Source organism: Suillus fuscotomentosus (assembly GCF_016647785.1).
Source record: "Suillus fuscotomentosus strain FC203 chromosome Unknown F5891scaffold_87, whole genome shotgun sequence".
Classification (NCBI taxonomy): domain Eukaryota; kingdom Fungi; phylum Basidiomycota; class Agaricomycetes; order Boletales; family Suillaceae; genus Suillus; species Suillus fuscotomentosus.
This window is the reverse complement of record NW_024539599.1, coordinates 66,880-83,171: the sequence shown is the minus strand read 5'-3', so window position 1 is coordinate 83,171 and position 16,292 is coordinate 66,880. Positions and strand designations below refer to the sequence as shown.

Here is a 16,292-nt window from a genome sequence, read left to right as displayed (position 1 = left end):
CATCATCGCGAAGACCATATCCACTAGTCAGGCATCTATTGCCTTGTCTGCTGGGATGTTTTCATTGTGCGTTTTGTACAGAATACCTCAAGAGAGACAACGTGCAACATGAAAGAGGTGATGGAATATGGCGGTATATGCCGACGAAAGTAGGGAAACCACCTTTGACACTCGACGGAACCTCCTATGGATATCTGAGTCTGTGAGGTCTGCGCAGACTTGACACTGGCTGATCATTTCTTTTTATCAGAGTCGAAGTACTGTTCGACATCACACGATGGAACTTCGAAGCCGCTCGATGCGCGTCGATATCTCTACATCCACAGGGATTTTGGCCCTGGAAATGTCATCGGATGGTAGCATGCCCCCCCAGCAGGTCAACATTCGCGATAAGAGTAGAACCTTGCCTTTTATGTAGTATTATGTCCATGACTGGAGCATACGCCAATATGGAGAACCCCACATTAGCTAGAGTCTTTTAACAGAGTCGTGTTCTACCCCTGCCCCATTGTGGCCATTTTTTGTGCATATCGTCGTCCCAATGTACACTAGGTCAAAGCTGGATTTGGCTTTCCTAATGAAACTACAACGCACGATTTGACAGGCGATCGCAATTTCATGGAGCATAGTCAGTAAGCAACCTTTACAACTTGAGGCTAGACAGAAACTCATCGAAAGCGATCGATCACTCATCAACAACTTGAAGGTTCAAGTCCTTGGTTCTCAGACGTAACTGCCCTCAATGCTGATCGACTTATCGAGGCTTCAGCTGTAGATTTCGACCAAAGTTCGTGTTCAATAACAAGTACGATGCAAGTCCATCATACAACGTCAATATCTGAGAGTATACACTAAGCAACACGATGAGATACAATAGCTGCGTCCAGCGTGCGATAAGAGTTATGCAATAAACATATAGAGCATACGCCAAGCGATAACGAGGAGAGGAAACACACTAAAGAGGGAACATTCGATGCAAAAGGAGTGTCGATGATATGAAGTGATTTGGCCAAATATACATATACGAGCGGAAGAAACGAGTGTTGTGATCACAGAGAAAGCAAAAGTTCGTGAAGAACCGGAGAAATTACTAGATGACGACAACAGCAAGTCAGCAGCAGTAGCGATAGATAAAGGCAAAGAAGGACGCACAGTTGTATGCTGGACTATGTCGCATTACGGGCAGGAACAATATATCCATAGACCAGTTTCTTCGGGTCTTGAAGACTAAACTCGCGACGTCCCTTCTTAGCACGGGCCCTGCTATCAAGGAGCGGTCTGCATGTCACTTGATGCCGATCCAAAGAATCGGACCTGGACCACCGCTTGCCGCAATAGGGGCATTCGTAGGACGTAGTGTAGTGGATGCCCTCGATGTGACGGCCCAAATTGAGCATTGCCTTTGGTTTCGAGCAACCCTCGAATTTGCAGAGAGTCGTGCCTTTGGATTCGACACCGTGCCAATGCAACAGGTGATCTGCGACGAGGACTTTGTTCATTTCTACAAATAGCCCGCAGGGCTGGTCCGTCCATTCGCATGCTCGAACGCAAGTCATCCCTGCAGGTAGTTCATTCGTAATCTTGACGGACCGCTTGGAGTAGGAATCATCGAGTTCCATCGCCCCAAATCTCCTCGTTCGAAGAAGATTACCTTGGGCATCGTGGGTCCTGCGACTGCTGATGTCTACCGGCTTCGGGTCGTGAACAGGCACAGCCATGACTACGGCAGTGGCGTCCGCTAGTCTGTAAAGACCAAACTTTCCTTCTCTCACTTCGTCTTCGTCGTCGTCCAAGCATCTGCGCTTGCGCGTGGTTGGTGCAGGAGACGAACTCGAACTGTCTTCCTCGTATGTAACAGTATGACGAGTTTTACGCTTGGGACGTTTGGCGCACGTCTGCCCAATGGGAGCTGAGGAAGATGGCTCCAAGATGCTGTCATCAATCGGATACATTGTCGCGTCAGAGTCAGACGCGGACGCGGACGCGGACGGCAAAATGGTTTCTGTATCCGATATCGTGTCCATGATGGCACCAGCGTGTGCGTTGCCATACGTGCGGGGATCTTCCGCTACCCAACGCTCTAGATCGACGACGGTAAGAAGGTGATTTTGAGTAAAATTAAATCCATTCGCATACGAACCGTTATTATAGCCAGACTGGGACCATGGGTGGCCCTCCAGCGATAGTTGAGGGACGAAAGTGGGTTGCTGAAAATAGTATTGGTTCTGGTCCATTGGGGGGAACTGGGGGAGACCAGCCACCGGAGCGGTGAACTGGTTCAACGTCGGAAATGACGCCTGATTGTCTCGGACGACCTGCAAAGCCGCTGAAGACCTAGAAAAAATAAATGAGAAATAGTTGGCACTCGGTTGATGACACTTACCACTGATTCGCCTTTAGGTATTCATGTTCAGCACAGGTCTGAGCCCATCTGCCAAAGGCCGTTAGTTCGGGTAGATGTTTTGAAGCAGAAACACATACTCAGCCTGCATAGCGGCTACATCGTTGGGATGAGCGAACTCTTGGACGTTTTCCGAGACCATGTTGGCATTGCCTTCGGGTTCGATTCTAGGTTCAGAACACGGAAGGATAGACTGGCTAAGAAAATCATGAGGTGAACCGCGTCATCCGACTCGAGGGTGAACACCAACCTATCCAAAAACATCTGAAAACTGTTGTAGGCACTAAATGCATCATCAGCATATGGATATACCGAGTCGACATGTGAGTAGACTTACCTAGACATATCGATGGTTTGGACAAGTAATATCAAATGGCTAAGATGAAGTGGCAAAGGAAAGAGGATGAGAGATAGAGACTCGGAAGTGAAGGAGAGAACGCCAGGTTTTAAACCTCACAAAATGTGGATAAGCGCTATACAAAGCGCGTCTGTGGACGAGCATTATGGCCCGACAACATGCCGTAAAAAGGCAAGCGCGTATGGTCACTCCACCATAGGAAACCCGTCTGTGGCGTCTATTCAACTGCTTTGAAGCACCATGCGTGCATCAATCCACAAAAACACAAACCTTTCACCACACATCGCTCATCCTTGGTCAAACCTAGACGTGTGTGGGGCGATAAAGTAAGTACTGACGCTTCCTCACTAAAGGAGATGACATTACTAGTGCATGCAACAGTACAACTCCATCAAGGTTCGAAATCGCAACAATGAGATTTTCATGAAAGGATGGTCACGGCACACTCAACTACAACCGAGAGCTTTGACAATGGTACCAGCTTGAGACAGCAGCAAGCGACCTCCAGTACAAGCGGACAGCTGAGATATTACAGCTGAATATTGCGCGGTAGAGGAACATAAGATGTGAAGGCGCGTAGCACCCCAGGCCTGAAACTTCTGACGTATGTGATGTCAGTTGCATGTTTAATCGTAAACGTGCAAAGACACTTACCTTCGCTGTTCATTGCGTTGTGACCCGGCCTAGTCCTTGCCATTGAGGTGAGAATAGGAGGGCTTGATATCATCTAAGCACTTAACGGACACCGAAATACTTTTTTCAGATCGAACCCATAGTTTGATATTAGCGTTTATGTGAAGATATTAGGAGCTAGGTGGCAATGCAACAGAGAGAACCCAGCCCGTATCATGATATGAGGGTAGCATTCTCTGGACTAGATGTCAACAGCTTCATGTCGGGTTGAAGATACTTACATCACATATTTGTTCAGCCTAAGATGGGCATATCATCACGTGCGACTTTGGTTATCACAATTCTGTCAGAGGCATGAAGCTGCACGCATAGTACAAGGTTTGTGTTGATATCAGAATTCATCGCGGTAAATCAGTTGTGCTAGACGACTGGGAGCGAAGCGTACGCGTTGTTTTGGTCTGTTGTCCAAAGGCTTCCGACAGTTTCCTTATGTGGAAGCTGCTCATCGCAAATCACTTGGTTCTCGACAAGTTCTTGACGTCGACCATGTTTCAATATTTCAATGTGCAATCTCGTGCAGGTTTCTTCAGCAGCCCAAAGGACTGGCAGCCACAGGTGAACGAGGATTATGTTTCTCCTCTTTCTCCCACTCCCGGCTCACGCGCATGAATCGTCAACTCCGGACGGCATGAACTCTCTAAGTTATTTCGAACTTCCTTGTGCTTCAGCGCTTCATCACTATTCAAGCGTAAGGTACGGGTGCTCATAATCAAAATCTCACCTTGTCGAATGTTCCGCCGTCCTCGAAGTCTGGCGCGCTCCCACATAACATCTGGAATACGCGAGGATAGACTGTCCAGAGACCGGACTCTCTCGATACCGGTTCTTCCAACCACAAGGAGACTGGCATAGATGCATGGGCGCTCGTTGCCTTCTGCTCGAGAATGAGAGGCGCACGAGAGAAATATAATGGACATTTAGCCGTGTCACCACGTTACAGGTACTAATTATTGGGCGTTTTCGGTGTCCACTTGCCTGCCATCTACGGAGAGAAGATACGGAACGTGCTCGGACGTCTCTTGCAGGAGCTCATTCAGGTGATCACTGCACCAGACTAGGTGAAACAATGATCCAACTTCAATTGTTGTCGGCCAGCCGATATTGCCTCCGTACAAAGCTCCGCCATGCTCGTCGCCAGCTCTATGCAAACACACTATCTCCCAGCTGCGACATACTGTGGCTGTGGAGTGCACTTTGAAACTGCATAGCATACCGGGCAAACATCAGTGCTTTTCGTTTCGCAAACCCCAGACTGCAACTCCCTTGCATCCCCAAATCATAATATTACCTGCTATCCTGGTCACATCTTCCTAGCCTCCACCCATACTATGCGATGACGCCAGAAGAGCCGGTGTTCATGATGAATTAATGATAGTTGAAACAACAAAATACGAATGAAACACGAAAGTCAAAAATCGCTTCGCTAATGGTGACCGTCTGTGTTCTGAATGGGCATGCAGCAAATCCAGCCCACGAAACGAACGCGCCATCCAGTACCGGTGATGTGAGGACGCGAAGGTGTTCCTGATGCCTCAGCGGTACCAGCGCTGGCGGAAAGCGTCGAGGTAGTGGCAGTGGGAGGTGGTAACTGTGATGATGATGCGTTAAACTTTTGCGTGGCATGGATTTTTGGAGGTCGAGACAAGCTAGCAGTTGGCTTCTTTCTAGCGTGATAATTTCTCTGCTCGAAAACGAGTCAGCGAAAAAGGAGAATCGTGAAAGAGAAATAACGCACAGGCTTTCCCGCTGTGCAAGGGACCTCGACCTCTCGCAGCTCGATGTCCGATCCATCTCGTCTATGTAGTATACCGGATACCAGGTTCCGGGTCCAACTGAGAGGGTGGGACCAAGGTCGAGTATGGTGCCCAGTTTCCCCGTGTGACTTTGGGCGATGCCAGAATGAGTGGAAGCGACTGAGGCTGCGTTGGCGTGGTACAGGAATGGGTGGCCCATGGGATTGGGATAGACGAATGCGCAACTGAGAACATATGAGTCAATACATTGAATGATAGATGGAGATCACGTACATTAGCCTCTCGCAGTGCATCGTCAAAAAACCCTGGAGGTATTCGAGGAGCGCCATTCATCTTTGGAGCTGGTTGCGGTGTAGCATCGACCTGAGGAAGCCATTGTCAGCGTCATTTGGAATGAAATGTATGTAAGATTACAACATCTGATACAAGGCCAGCGGTCTCTTTAAGGATGGCAGAAATATCCCATATGTAAATGTGGCGGTCACAGCCAGTGATGAGGAACTTTCCATCTGCAGAAAACGTCCCAGAGTACACCCTGTGTTCATGGTGAAGTGGTGTTCCGATGGGTTGATTGGTTTCGATATTCCATAGTTGCGCTGTTCTGTTGAGGAATGATGTGGTTGCAAAGAAGCGGCCATCGGGAGATAGGAATATGTGATTGATAACAGGATCAAGTTTTCGGGCAAGTCAAGAACAGTCCAAGTGGCTGTGTCGAATTTCATGATCTGGAATCCTCTTGGAACCACTGGCAGGGCCAAGCTGCAGGCTGTAAGTGTTTTTCCATTCGAGGTCCATGCCAGGCAGTCAAAATAACCCTCGAATGTCTTGAGCAATTTGCCTGTGTTGGCATCCCAGATCTTCAGCCCAAGCCCCGCTGTGGCAATCATCTTGCCATTGGGTGAGTAGCAAACCGTGTACACAGATCCTCCTTGCATGATTGGTCCAAGGATAGTCTCTCCGCTCTTGACATCCCACACTCTGAATGTCTTATCTGCGGATCTGCCCAGTACTCGCCCTCCATCTGGACTCCAGCAAGCAAAAACTGTACATGTGTGCCCCGTCAATGTTTTAGTAGCCTTGCCCGTGTCGATGTTCCACAACCTCACTGCACCGTCCAAACTCCCGCTTGCCAGTGTTTTGCCGTCCGGGGACAATGCTATGGAAGAAAATTTGACCTCCCATTCCTCGACCTGTGTGCCCGTCTCCAAGTCCCAGATTCGAAATGACTCATCCCGTGAAAGGGTGATCATTCGCTGTCCCCCGGGCAGGTGTAGGATTTTCGTGATGCTGTCCTTTACTTCGATCTTTCTGTGAGACATTGTCCCCGAACTCTCGTGCTTCGCAGGAGCTGGATGCGACATTATTTTGGTTTCAGGATTCACTCAATAGGTACGTCATCATTTCAGCTCTGACCGTATGAATCCATCACTTACTCTGAATCTAGATGTACTTGACTTCTGCACAGAAAGATGAATCCGGAACGAAAGTTGCGGCGTGTTTCGCTCGATGGAGCTTCAAGTAAGAAGGGAGGTCGTTATCAAAGTCTTCTACTGGCGCGTTTGCCTCGCTTTATCCACGTGTTCGCTCTACAGCTTCAGCACTGGCTGTGCAGATTAAGCGCCCAATGCTATAATTTTGAATCAAATACCCACTTCCTTTATCTGCGTTGCCCTCGACATGACAACCATGGTATACCACCAGCCTGCATCCCTGTGTTTCTCCACAAATCCAATGCGTGCGATTCTGCAGTCTCTGCATCTATCCCCTTGGGCCACATGTCCGTTGAGAGTCCAACTGGACATATCGTGTTCTTCCACTGGCCTTTGTTTTCACGTCCAACCGGAGTTTTTCACCTTCATCGCCATACTATTACTGGCTACTTCACAATCTAGCAATCCTTGCAATCTCCAATTCTTCCAGATCTACCTCTACGTACTCGCATCTGTGCAATGCCAAACAAAGACGATGAACAGTCTTCCTCAATCACCGCCTTACCCACTAATCAAACATCTATCGGCTTGTCTTGGGATGTTGTCGTCGTACTTTTTGCAAGGAGTTTCTCAAGAGAGACTGGCAACAAACACGGTCTGTGCAATTCAGTCCCATATTTGATTCACATTCACTGCACCGGCAGCAGCACACAGTCGTCAACACGAGAACTGACTACCAACTATATACCGAGCTGTAGTCAATGTACCACGAAGGATGCCACATAGGAATGTCCAAAATATGCCAAATATGCCATATTTAGTACTTACTATTGACCGTCTGAGTGTTGAAAAGAGACGCAGCCAATCCAGAGTAAGAACCGAGTCCAGTATCTGGCCTGAGTTATGTCAACATCAGGATGTGACAACGTGGCAATCGCCATCTCAGTAGTGATTCCCTCGTCATGGTAAGTGGTTGCGCCAGTGATGATCTCCTGTGATGGTCCGGTGGCCATAACACAAGTATCGGGAGGTCATGAGGAGCCGGCAGTTATCTTCTTTCTTGCGTGGTAGTCCCTCTGTAAAAATGAAGTTAGGAAATGAGAAGGCGGAAAAGTACAGGCTGGCACCCTGGCATGGGACATCGACTATTAGTGGCTCTCGCAACCAATGTCATCTGCGTAGCATGTCAGACACCAGATTGCGAGTCCAATGAGAAGGTGGTGTAAGTGGCTTGGAGCGGCGGCAGCGCAAAAAGGTAGGTAGGCGACCAAAGAGAGTGCGTTGATTGCGTGACGTAGAAGACTGACAACATATCGGTCAAATGCACTGTTTCATGAAAGACGGTGATCGCGTGGTATCAAGGGGACGTAGTACATTTTCAAAAAACGCTTGAGGAACTTGGCAAAGTTTGAGCTTCGGCGATCTAGGGGACTTCTCTCAATCGACGTGGTGTGGTATCAGAGTAGCCAGAAGCGATGTATTTGTCAACAAACACATCTGGATTGAACACTGGTGTGTTGGCAGATGAACGAAGATCAGCATCCGAAGAGACCACCTGGGAGGATGAACGAGCTCGTTTTAAGCGTAATACCATCGAAGATGAAGCTTACAATATCTGACAAAAGGCCAGCTCCTTTGACGATAGTGGAAATGTCGTGTAATACTAGGCGGTGGCTGCGGCAGCTAGTGACGGGGAACTTTCCCATCTGCTGAAAAGCTTTTCTGTCAGCTTCATGGTGAAGTGATGGGTTGATTGATGGTTTCCAAGTTCCATAGTTGTTGCTTGCGAACGTGGCTGTGTCCAAACTTTGTCAAATTGCAAATCCGAGGTCCATGCCAGGCACCACAAATCGAGCTAGTAGTAAACCCTCGGAACCATACCTCCTTCGTCTGATCACATTACTGGCACCCGCCTCGAACTTGAAGCACTCCATCCTTATCCACCAACTCACCATCGTCTTATCTGTGATGACAAGACCATGGCATCACCTTTATCCAAAATTCCAGGATCGGTAACTAACTTAATATCTGAGATATCACCAGTCTTCTTAGTGGTGCGCCCTGGTACGGTGTCCCTCCCGGATTGGATAAGAACCCGTCACAGGTGGACTACCAAGAATGTGAACCTACGTAAATTTCTACCATTCACCTACCTCTTGCAGTCCTGCAGCTGGCTAAATAGCATCCGGTTTCATCTCGGGCCAGTTGACTCCTTTAGGTGAATACCATGAACGGTTTGATTTCAATTTTACCAGTATGTCCAGAACACGACTGGACGCCCTCTTCTGTCGAGTTTAAAAAAAACAGCACCAACAATCAAGTCGCCAACAACCTGTTCTCTACAAGTGAAGTAAACTCATCATGCTTATCCGCCTTTCTACTGCTTTCATTGTGCTCCTTGGCCTGACGACCATTGTCAGCGCTGGGCCGGTAAGCCTCTCCTCGCGTCAAATCTCATCATAGTATTGATATACGACGTCCGCAGCTGCCTCGTCACGGTGTTAAGCCTGATGACACTGACAAGGCGCCGCCGGTAAGCCTCTCCTCGCGTGAAATCTGATCATATTGTCATACGACGTCCGTAGATTCTTCGTCACAGTGTTGAGCCCGATGACACTCAGAAAATGACGCCCGTAAGCCTCTCCTTGGGTTAAAATTGTACACGGGGCAACTGCTGTGCTCGTCACAATGTTGAGCCCGATGACACTGAGAAAACGACGCCCGTAAGCCTCTCCTCGCATCAAAATTATGCACGGGGCAACTGCTAGTATGTACTGGGATCGGGCCTTTAGGCAGAACCAGCTACAATGAATATTGAATATAAGTAGTGCTGGCAAATATACGAGACAATTCTAGATGTCAGGCGCAATGCCGATTGTGTGTTTGAATCTGCGTGTCTATCGAACTTGTGTGAAGTCCAACACTGGGGACAAGTACTTGCAGGTATAAAAAAGCCAACGCTCAAACGCTACAGACATGATCGTCGAGCACAGGCGGAATAGACTGAAACTCACCCTGTCCGACATCTGAATCGTGGTAATTACTATTAGTACTAGAAGACAAGTGACAGCCAATCCAGATTGTATGATCGCATGAATCACTTTCCTGTCTGAGCCAAAAGGACCCGCTAACACTAAACAAAGCATCTATCACTGCCCACGCTAAGTTAGATACCAAACAGGTGACTTTAAGATACCCATGCTAATTTATCTTAGCTCTGGGATAGTTGGCCTGATGGAAGTTGTGCTCGCCTGTTTTCTTGGGAGGAAGCCTATCAGACAGATTTCTTAATGAATCGGAGCACATTCGAATTCATGGCTTTTTTGGAGGACAAGCAGGAGGTTCCGGTAACTAGCAGTGCCAAGTGTAGTTGACACATCGGGGTGAACGATATTTAAAAGAGGTTTATATGTTGTACAAAATGTGAAGACAATATTTAATATTTAAACTGACATAAAGATGGGTGCACGACTTCAAATTTTGGTGGTGTTTTGTGTGTCATCCAAAATATCAAATATTCACAAGCATATTCCCACAGACAATATGTCAACAAATATAATAAATATAATCAGATTTTCCATGTCTGCTTCAATTTAAAGTTTGATTCTTACATAAAACTTTGGAGAAAACTTGAAGTTTTGCCAAAGCTTGACATTTAAATCGAGTTTTAATGTCATGTCATCTGTAAAACTTCAAGTTTTCTCCAAAGTTTTACATGGAAATTGAACTTTAAGTTGAAGCAGACATGAAAAATCTGACTATATTTCTTATGTTTGTTGACATATTGTCTGTGGGAATATGGTTGTGAATATTTGATATTTTGGATTACACACAAAACACCACCAAAATTTGAAGTCGTGCACCCATCTTTATGTTAGTTTAAATATTAAATATTGTCTTCACATTTTGTACAACATATAAACCTCTTTTAAATATCGTTCACCCCGATGTGTGATGCGCACTCAAGCTCAAGTCTCACCGTGGCAATGGCAGCTAGTGGTCGCGGCAGTTGCCGTAGCAGTCCCAGCAGCAGTTCGCAGCAGGCGTAGTATTTTTACGATGCCGTTGCTGATTGGTCTCTGTTCAAGCTACGTCGGTAATAGATAGCTAAAGATATAAGTACTACTGCTCCATAGTTTGGATGTCTTCATCAACTCCACATTGACAGTATGACGATATCTACACTTACTCTCAACGACGGCAGTCAAGTTCCCTGGATCGCCTTTGGCACCGGCACAGCGCTTCGCGATCAAGATGTACGGAACCCTGTAGAAAGCGCCATCGCCAACGGTTTCACGCACCTGGACGGTGCCCAGATGTACAATAATGAAGAGAGCTTGGGCATGGCAATCAGGGCCTGCGGAACCCCGAGATCTGCGCTCTTCATTACTACTAAACTCAATGGACTGCAGCCTGACCAGACTGCCAAAACCGCACTGCAGGTGTCGTTGAAGAAATTAGGTTTAGAGTACGTGGATCTATACCTTGTGCACGCGCCCGGACATCATGCAGGCCGACTGAAGGAGGTGTGGAAGATGATGGAGAAGTGTAAGAGGGAAGGACTGGCAAAGTCCATTGGGGTGTCGAATTTCGATGTTGCGCATTTGCAAGAGATCTTGGAGGGCGCTGAGTTTCCGCCTTCGGTCAACCAGGTGAGTTAAATCACCTCAGTGTCAGTATCAGTCTTGAAAAACTCCCCTGATAGGTAGAGCTCCACCCGTATGTGTGGAAATCTTTACAGCCTGTGATAGCTTTGCATAAAGAGCATGGCATCGTCACGTCCTCTTATGGTGGCCTGTCGCCCCTCTTCCGCGTACCCGGGGGACCCCTGGATCCCGTCATCGAGAAAATACGGGAACGCCTTGAGTCCACGCGAGGGCAATCTGTGTCAGTCGGTCAGGTACTGATCAAGTGGTTGCAACAGAACGATATCCTGGTCGTCACGTAAGTTCCATCCGTTCTGGATATGCTACATCATTGTGGATGCTTACATATTATCGATCAGCACTTCGAGCAAGGCGGATAGGATGAGAGAGTATCTTGATACCGCCAATGTTCCAGAATTGACAGCTGAGGAGATTGAGTCGATTGAGAATGCTGGGGCGCAGCATTACTATAAATTCTTGGTATTGTCCAATTGATTAGAGGAGCAGTTATAATCAGAATAGAGGAGACTGCGAATGAGTCAGGTGTATTGAAGGATTGGCTAGCATATCCTTGCGAATTTTCACTGTGATCCCGGTTCCTGAGCGCTCCACGTACATACTCACTCGGAGTCCTCAGAATTATTAACCAGGTGGAGGTGGGACGAACCTAAAGCATCATGAGGTCAGCAAGAGGTCAGAGGAACAAGGCAGAGAAAAGCGGCAGAGTGCTATAATTAATGTTCGGTCAAGTTCGGTCTAACGTTATTCATTTACTTGAACAAAGTAGTTGTCGAACCTAATTATCTAGTTGACTCATCAACCAAACTTGCCAGCTAATCGTTTCCTGCCTTCAAATTCAAGCTAGCTATACAGGTGACATGTATTTTTCATCAAACTCGTCCATAAATTTATATGAAAGAACAGTGCGCGCGTCCGAGTCACGCTTCAGATAAAGTCCAATAACGTCCATCTCCAGTCATCTTCTATCCTCTTCAGGCAACGTGTATGAGAGTCGCTGAACAATACACAACAGATGATGAATACGACATTGATTCAAAAGCTCTTGAAACGTCTGGTCCAAGTGTTGGCGACGCTCGCAACTTCATCTGCACGGCGACTGCTCATTCTCGTGTCATGCTTTCGACACTTTGTGGCCAAGGTTCATGTTCCAATCTCGCATGATACTAACTCCAAGTTTTCCACTGTAGACCCGCGTCGTACCGTCTTGACTGGGACTTCTAGCCTTGCACAATATTCCCAGTCCATCTTGCCATTACCGCTTCACACTACTCCGTTGAGTGCAGCAAGCTCCGTGGCTTCAACACCTCCGTACACCATGCCTGTTCCAAGCGTTCCACAGCTTGCTAATTCACCACAGACTCATACGCCTTTGCCTCCAGCAGTCGGTAATGCAATCTCTCCCAATAGCCTCCCCATCACTCTCCATTTTCTGCCATCTGCTGTAGATCATAAATCACGTTACGAGAATCGTCCTCCTGTGTACGTGGATGCAATCAATCACAGTGAATGACCTTAAGAAGTTGCCATCCAGAGATACATCTGACTCCATCGGAATTCCAGCATTCATGAGGTCCTTCCCTAACCAGTGAGTACACCAGCCAGGCATTTATAGGAAAGCGGATTACGGATACTACAGATCATGTCCTTGGTTGAATGGTGAATGGCAGCCGTGTATACATCCAGAAGGCGCGCTGTATCTGTACAATGGCCGCAAAGTAAGTAAGTCCGTATCTGTCATCGACCATCGATCACAATCCCTATAGAGAACTTTCACTGAAGGACACATTAATGAATATCTGTTCCACTTGATGGACCGATGTGCGGATGAGCTATACGACTTGGCACGCACACAATCACCAAACTTTGACGCTGGTGATATCGAGCTCGTGGTGCAAGTAGTGCCGAATCAGACAGATTCGTGTCAGTACTACTTTGTCGATCATGAAACCCGAACTCTCTTTTGGCTACACGTTTACGACCAAGCGACAGCGACAGAGGCTGTCTTTGATGGTTTCCAAGGCGTATCTGATCCGAGTCACATTCGTACGTTATGCAAACTTATGGCGCTCGTGATGTGAACTAGCCAACAGGATATGCCTTGGAGTCTCAATACTGGTTTGTCACTTGTAATCGTGAGTCTCACCCACTTCTAGCTTATTCTATTCGGACCGATTCCAACTTGATTGTCCATGTGTTTTTCAGATACAATGCGACCATCTTTGACTGAAACGAGTAGGATGCATTGCGAACGCTACCCGAAACACGAGCTGAATCGAGTCAAGCTCCTGAAAGAACTGAGGGAGGTTGTTGTCCATGCGAGTGCAGGTAATCGATCTCTTGTAATCATCTCTTTCCGCTTTCTGAATTCAAATTCAGAGATCATCACTTCGGATGCTTCTTTGTCGCCCTTTGGTGCGGACGAGCTTTCCAAAATCCTGGAGCTGGTAAACCATCTTCAAGGTGCAACAAGTCTTGTTGGAACCGTTTACATTGTAAAGTCTAAAATATTACATATTTCCAGAGAATGTTCAGGAAACCGATTTCCCTCATTCCGCCTGTGTCATTGGTACGTGAGGTTATATACACGGTGCAACATACCCCTGAGATTTACTGTCTCAACAATAGCGAGATTTATGCATTACTTCTGTGTGTTTTCAATCTTGACATTTCGACGCGCAGCTCATTTATCTTGAAGGCAAAGCCAAATATTACAACTTCTGCGGTCTACCTTGCGCTCGTCTCGATGCCGACAAATCTGTGTACGACGAGATTACTAGCTTTCATCCACTGATCAGTAGTCTTTCTTTGGCCCTTGACGCCATACTTTTTTGGGCACCACAAGCACATTTGAATGATCTTCGAAGGGTGTGGGTAGATAGGTGCATTAACTCACCGCGGTGGAAAGATTACAATGCAAAGCTTATGGCAGAGTGGACCGGAATCACCATCTACGTGCGTATCATCAACTTAACATCGCACCTCATGATTGTATCCTGGGTTTTTTCCACCAGTCCACCGTCATGTTAGCCGTAGATTTGAGTTTTCTTGCAGTGCCGAATGTGAACATTTCCACATCAGAGTCGGTCGGGATCATCACTATATATCTCTCGATCATCTCGATCACCGGCTCCTTGGTCGTCTCAGTCCTGCTGGTCCGTCAAAACCAAAGATATGGTTGTGAATCAGCGGACAAAGCAGTGAGTCGTCGCCTTGGCGCGTATTTATCTCGTGCTAACCAGTCTGCACAGGGAGACTTCCTGTACAGTATGACTGACACGTTTTTTGGGGATAAAGGCCTTGCGACGATCAACAGTCTCCCTTACGCGATGCTCATGTGGGGGTAAGTGGGATCGATATTCTCTGACTAAAGCTAATGACAATACTGTTTCCCCTTACTAGGATGATTTACTTCTCAATCGCCCTGCTGTATAACGTGTTCAAGTCTACGACAACGGCCATGTTGGCATCAGTCATCAGTGTATGCGTGGTTGTTACCATGTTTATATTGTGGTTCATCTGGGCAGCGAGAGAGCTACATATCTTCAAGCGACTGATTGAGCTCATTTTATCTACTCGGAGGCGCGTCTTAGCACACATTGGGGTTCCTTGAACTTAGTATGAGACAAGACAACTTTAATTTTTTTGTACATAACAATCCAACTCATCCGATACCCCCCAATAGCCCACGGATTATTATACGCTGATGTAGCCAAGAAATACTGTATAATGATAAAAGTCATGGAGAACGAAAAAAAATGTAGATGAGATAAAAATCGTAAACGCGAAGAACGCGGGAGCCAAGACGTTACTCTGAAATTTGGTTGTTTGTGTACTGGAAAGGCCTGCAACAAACTTCGAGCATGCCTGTTTTATGGTAGTGAATTCATGCTCGTAGCATAAAGTATCTAGGAATCGCCTCGTGAAGGTCTTGAACGAACCCGCTGATTCGCAGACGAAAGTTCACATCACAACGGCTGTGATGTAAACTCAAGCCTGGACAGCCGTTCGCAACAAAAAGGTGCAAGTTACGAAGAAGCCACACTCCATACGGAGAGGAAGCATCCGGCTTCAACGATGAGCTGAGCCACGTCCGAGATGCGTTCTCGCAACCAGCACAAATAGCTGTGGTGTGTCCGCCTGGCCGCTCGTCTGTACCAGTCAAGATTGCGTATAGATGATCTTGAAGGTGTTCGCGTCCGACTATGAAGCACCGGAGGTCGGATGGGGACAATTGGAGGTGACTTTGACCGCCCTCGGATAGATGGCTCCAACGGAGGATAGAAAGCGCATAAAATGAGGCAGGAAGGATCTCAGGAACATTACATTCTCGTGCGAGGCATATGGCCTCTAGGACACATTTTAGACCGATCTACGGGAGAGAAGGGAAGCTCACCAGCAGCATGAGGGAATGCGGCATAGGTCATTTTGGTGAGGTCTTGGGGCCAGCGCAGAAATAGCTGACGCATGCTCCATTGACGGAGGTCTGGAATATCATATTTGTTGGATAATCGTAGGGCCCCGGCTATGGTATCAAAGACAACGGTTTGGTTATTGAACTTCCTAGAGATGTGGTCGTATACAATGATAGTTCGATGGATGAGGAGACGGCTTACTCGCGTTGGTACATCCACGTCAAGACGACTAGCCAGTCATTCGCGGAATCATGCGATAAACTAACCAGAGGACATCCGTGCATTCTCTCGATGTTGGCTGGCTGTGGAAGTTCGAGCATGTCCGCAAAAATTACAGAACACATGAGCTTGCTCCGGTGAATCTTCCATGATTGCCCTTCAACACCAATAACAATGTCCCCGTCGGCAAACCAAAACTGCGACTGTTCAATTAATGATTCGGATTTTCTGCAGTGGCTCGTGCGTTGTCGTTTTGCTGGAGGAGGCGATGTCTGCATATCCTCGTCAGCACTGTGCATCGTTGAAGAGGGATCAATTGGTTTGAAGTTGTAGTTAACATCGTAGTTCAAGTTATGCG

At 47.2% G+C, this 16,292-nt stretch overlaps 6 protein-coding genes across 6 annotated transcripts; 3 read left to right on the top strand and 3 right to left on the bottom strand.

Annotated features, from left to right (window-relative positions):
* Window positions 1-794: 794 nt before the first annotated feature.
* Window positions 795-1,558, bottom strand: F5891DRAFT_1064255 (uncharacterized protein; the record flags this gene model as incomplete). Its single annotated transcript, XM_041363044.1, has 2 exons — window positions 795-1,090; window positions 1,153-1,558. A coding segment is annotated over one exon (392 nt), but the record flags the coding sequence as incomplete, so codon positions are not given.
* A 3,317-nt stretch (window positions 1,559-4,875) lies between these two features.
* F5891DRAFT_1256682 (uncharacterized protein) lies at window positions 4,876-5,754 on the bottom strand (the record flags this gene model as incomplete). Its single annotated transcript, XM_041370031.1, has 3 exons — window positions 5,480-5,754; window positions 5,188-5,430; window positions 4,876-5,116 (listed from the first exon to the last, which is right to left on the bottom strand). The coding sequence occupies exons 1-3, from the start codon at window positions 5,533-5,535 to the stop codon at window positions 4,876-4,878; spliced, it is 540 nt and encodes a 179-aa protein (XP_041219533.1). The 5' UTR covers window positions 5,536-5,754.
* A 3,243-nt stretch (window positions 5,755-8,997) lies between these two features.
* Window positions 8,998-9,290, top strand: F5891DRAFT_1195760 (uncharacterized protein; the record flags this gene model as incomplete). The annotated part of the gene is made up of 3 exons (XM_041368186.1): window positions 8,998-9,066; window positions 9,122-9,169; window positions 9,222-9,290. 3 exons carry the CDS (start codon window positions 8,998-9,000, stop codon window positions 9,288-9,290), a joined length of 186 nt encoding a protein of 61 aa, XP_041219532.1.
* A 1,301-nt stretch (window positions 9,291-10,591) lies between these two features.
* Window positions 10,592-12,032, top strand: F5891DRAFT_739960 (NADP-dependent oxidoreductase domain-containing protein). The gene is made up of 3 exons (XM_041373045.1): window positions 10,592-11,288; window positions 11,342-11,580; window positions 11,642-12,032. Exons 1-3 carry the CDS (start codon window positions 10,806-10,808, stop codon window positions 11,775-11,777), a joined length of 858 nt encoding a protein of 285 aa, XP_041219531.1. The 5' UTR covers window positions 10,592-10,805; the 3' UTR covers window positions 11,778-12,032.
* Window positions 12,033-12,055: 23 nt separating this feature from the next.
* On the top strand, window positions 12,056-15,393 carry F5891DRAFT_739904 (uncharacterized protein). Its single transcript, XM_041373044.1, has 14 exons — window positions 12,056-12,155; window positions 12,207-12,782; window positions 12,835-12,888; window positions 12,961-13,018; window positions 13,067-13,346; window positions 13,394-13,418; window positions 13,540-13,628; window positions 13,680-13,763; window positions 13,825-13,869; window positions 13,929-13,949; window positions 13,999-14,255; window positions 14,315-14,500; window positions 14,552-14,643; window positions 14,703-15,393. Exons 2-14 carry the CDS (start codon window positions 12,316-12,318, stop codon window positions 14,911-14,913), a joined length of 1,869 nt encoding a protein of 622 aa, XP_041219530.1. The 5' UTR covers window positions 12,056-12,155; window positions 12,207-12,315; the 3' UTR covers window positions 14,914-15,393.
* On the bottom strand, window positions 15,044-16,292 carry F5891DRAFT_739819 (uncharacterized protein). Its single transcript, XM_041373043.1, has 3 exons — window positions 15,917-16,292; window positions 15,697-15,863; window positions 15,044-15,650 (listed from the first exon to the last, which is right to left on the bottom strand). Exons 1-3 carry the CDS (start codon window positions 16,231-16,233, stop codon window positions 15,187-15,189), a joined length of 948 nt encoding a protein of 315 aa, XP_041219529.1. The 5' UTR covers window positions 16,234-16,292; the 3' UTR covers window positions 15,044-15,186.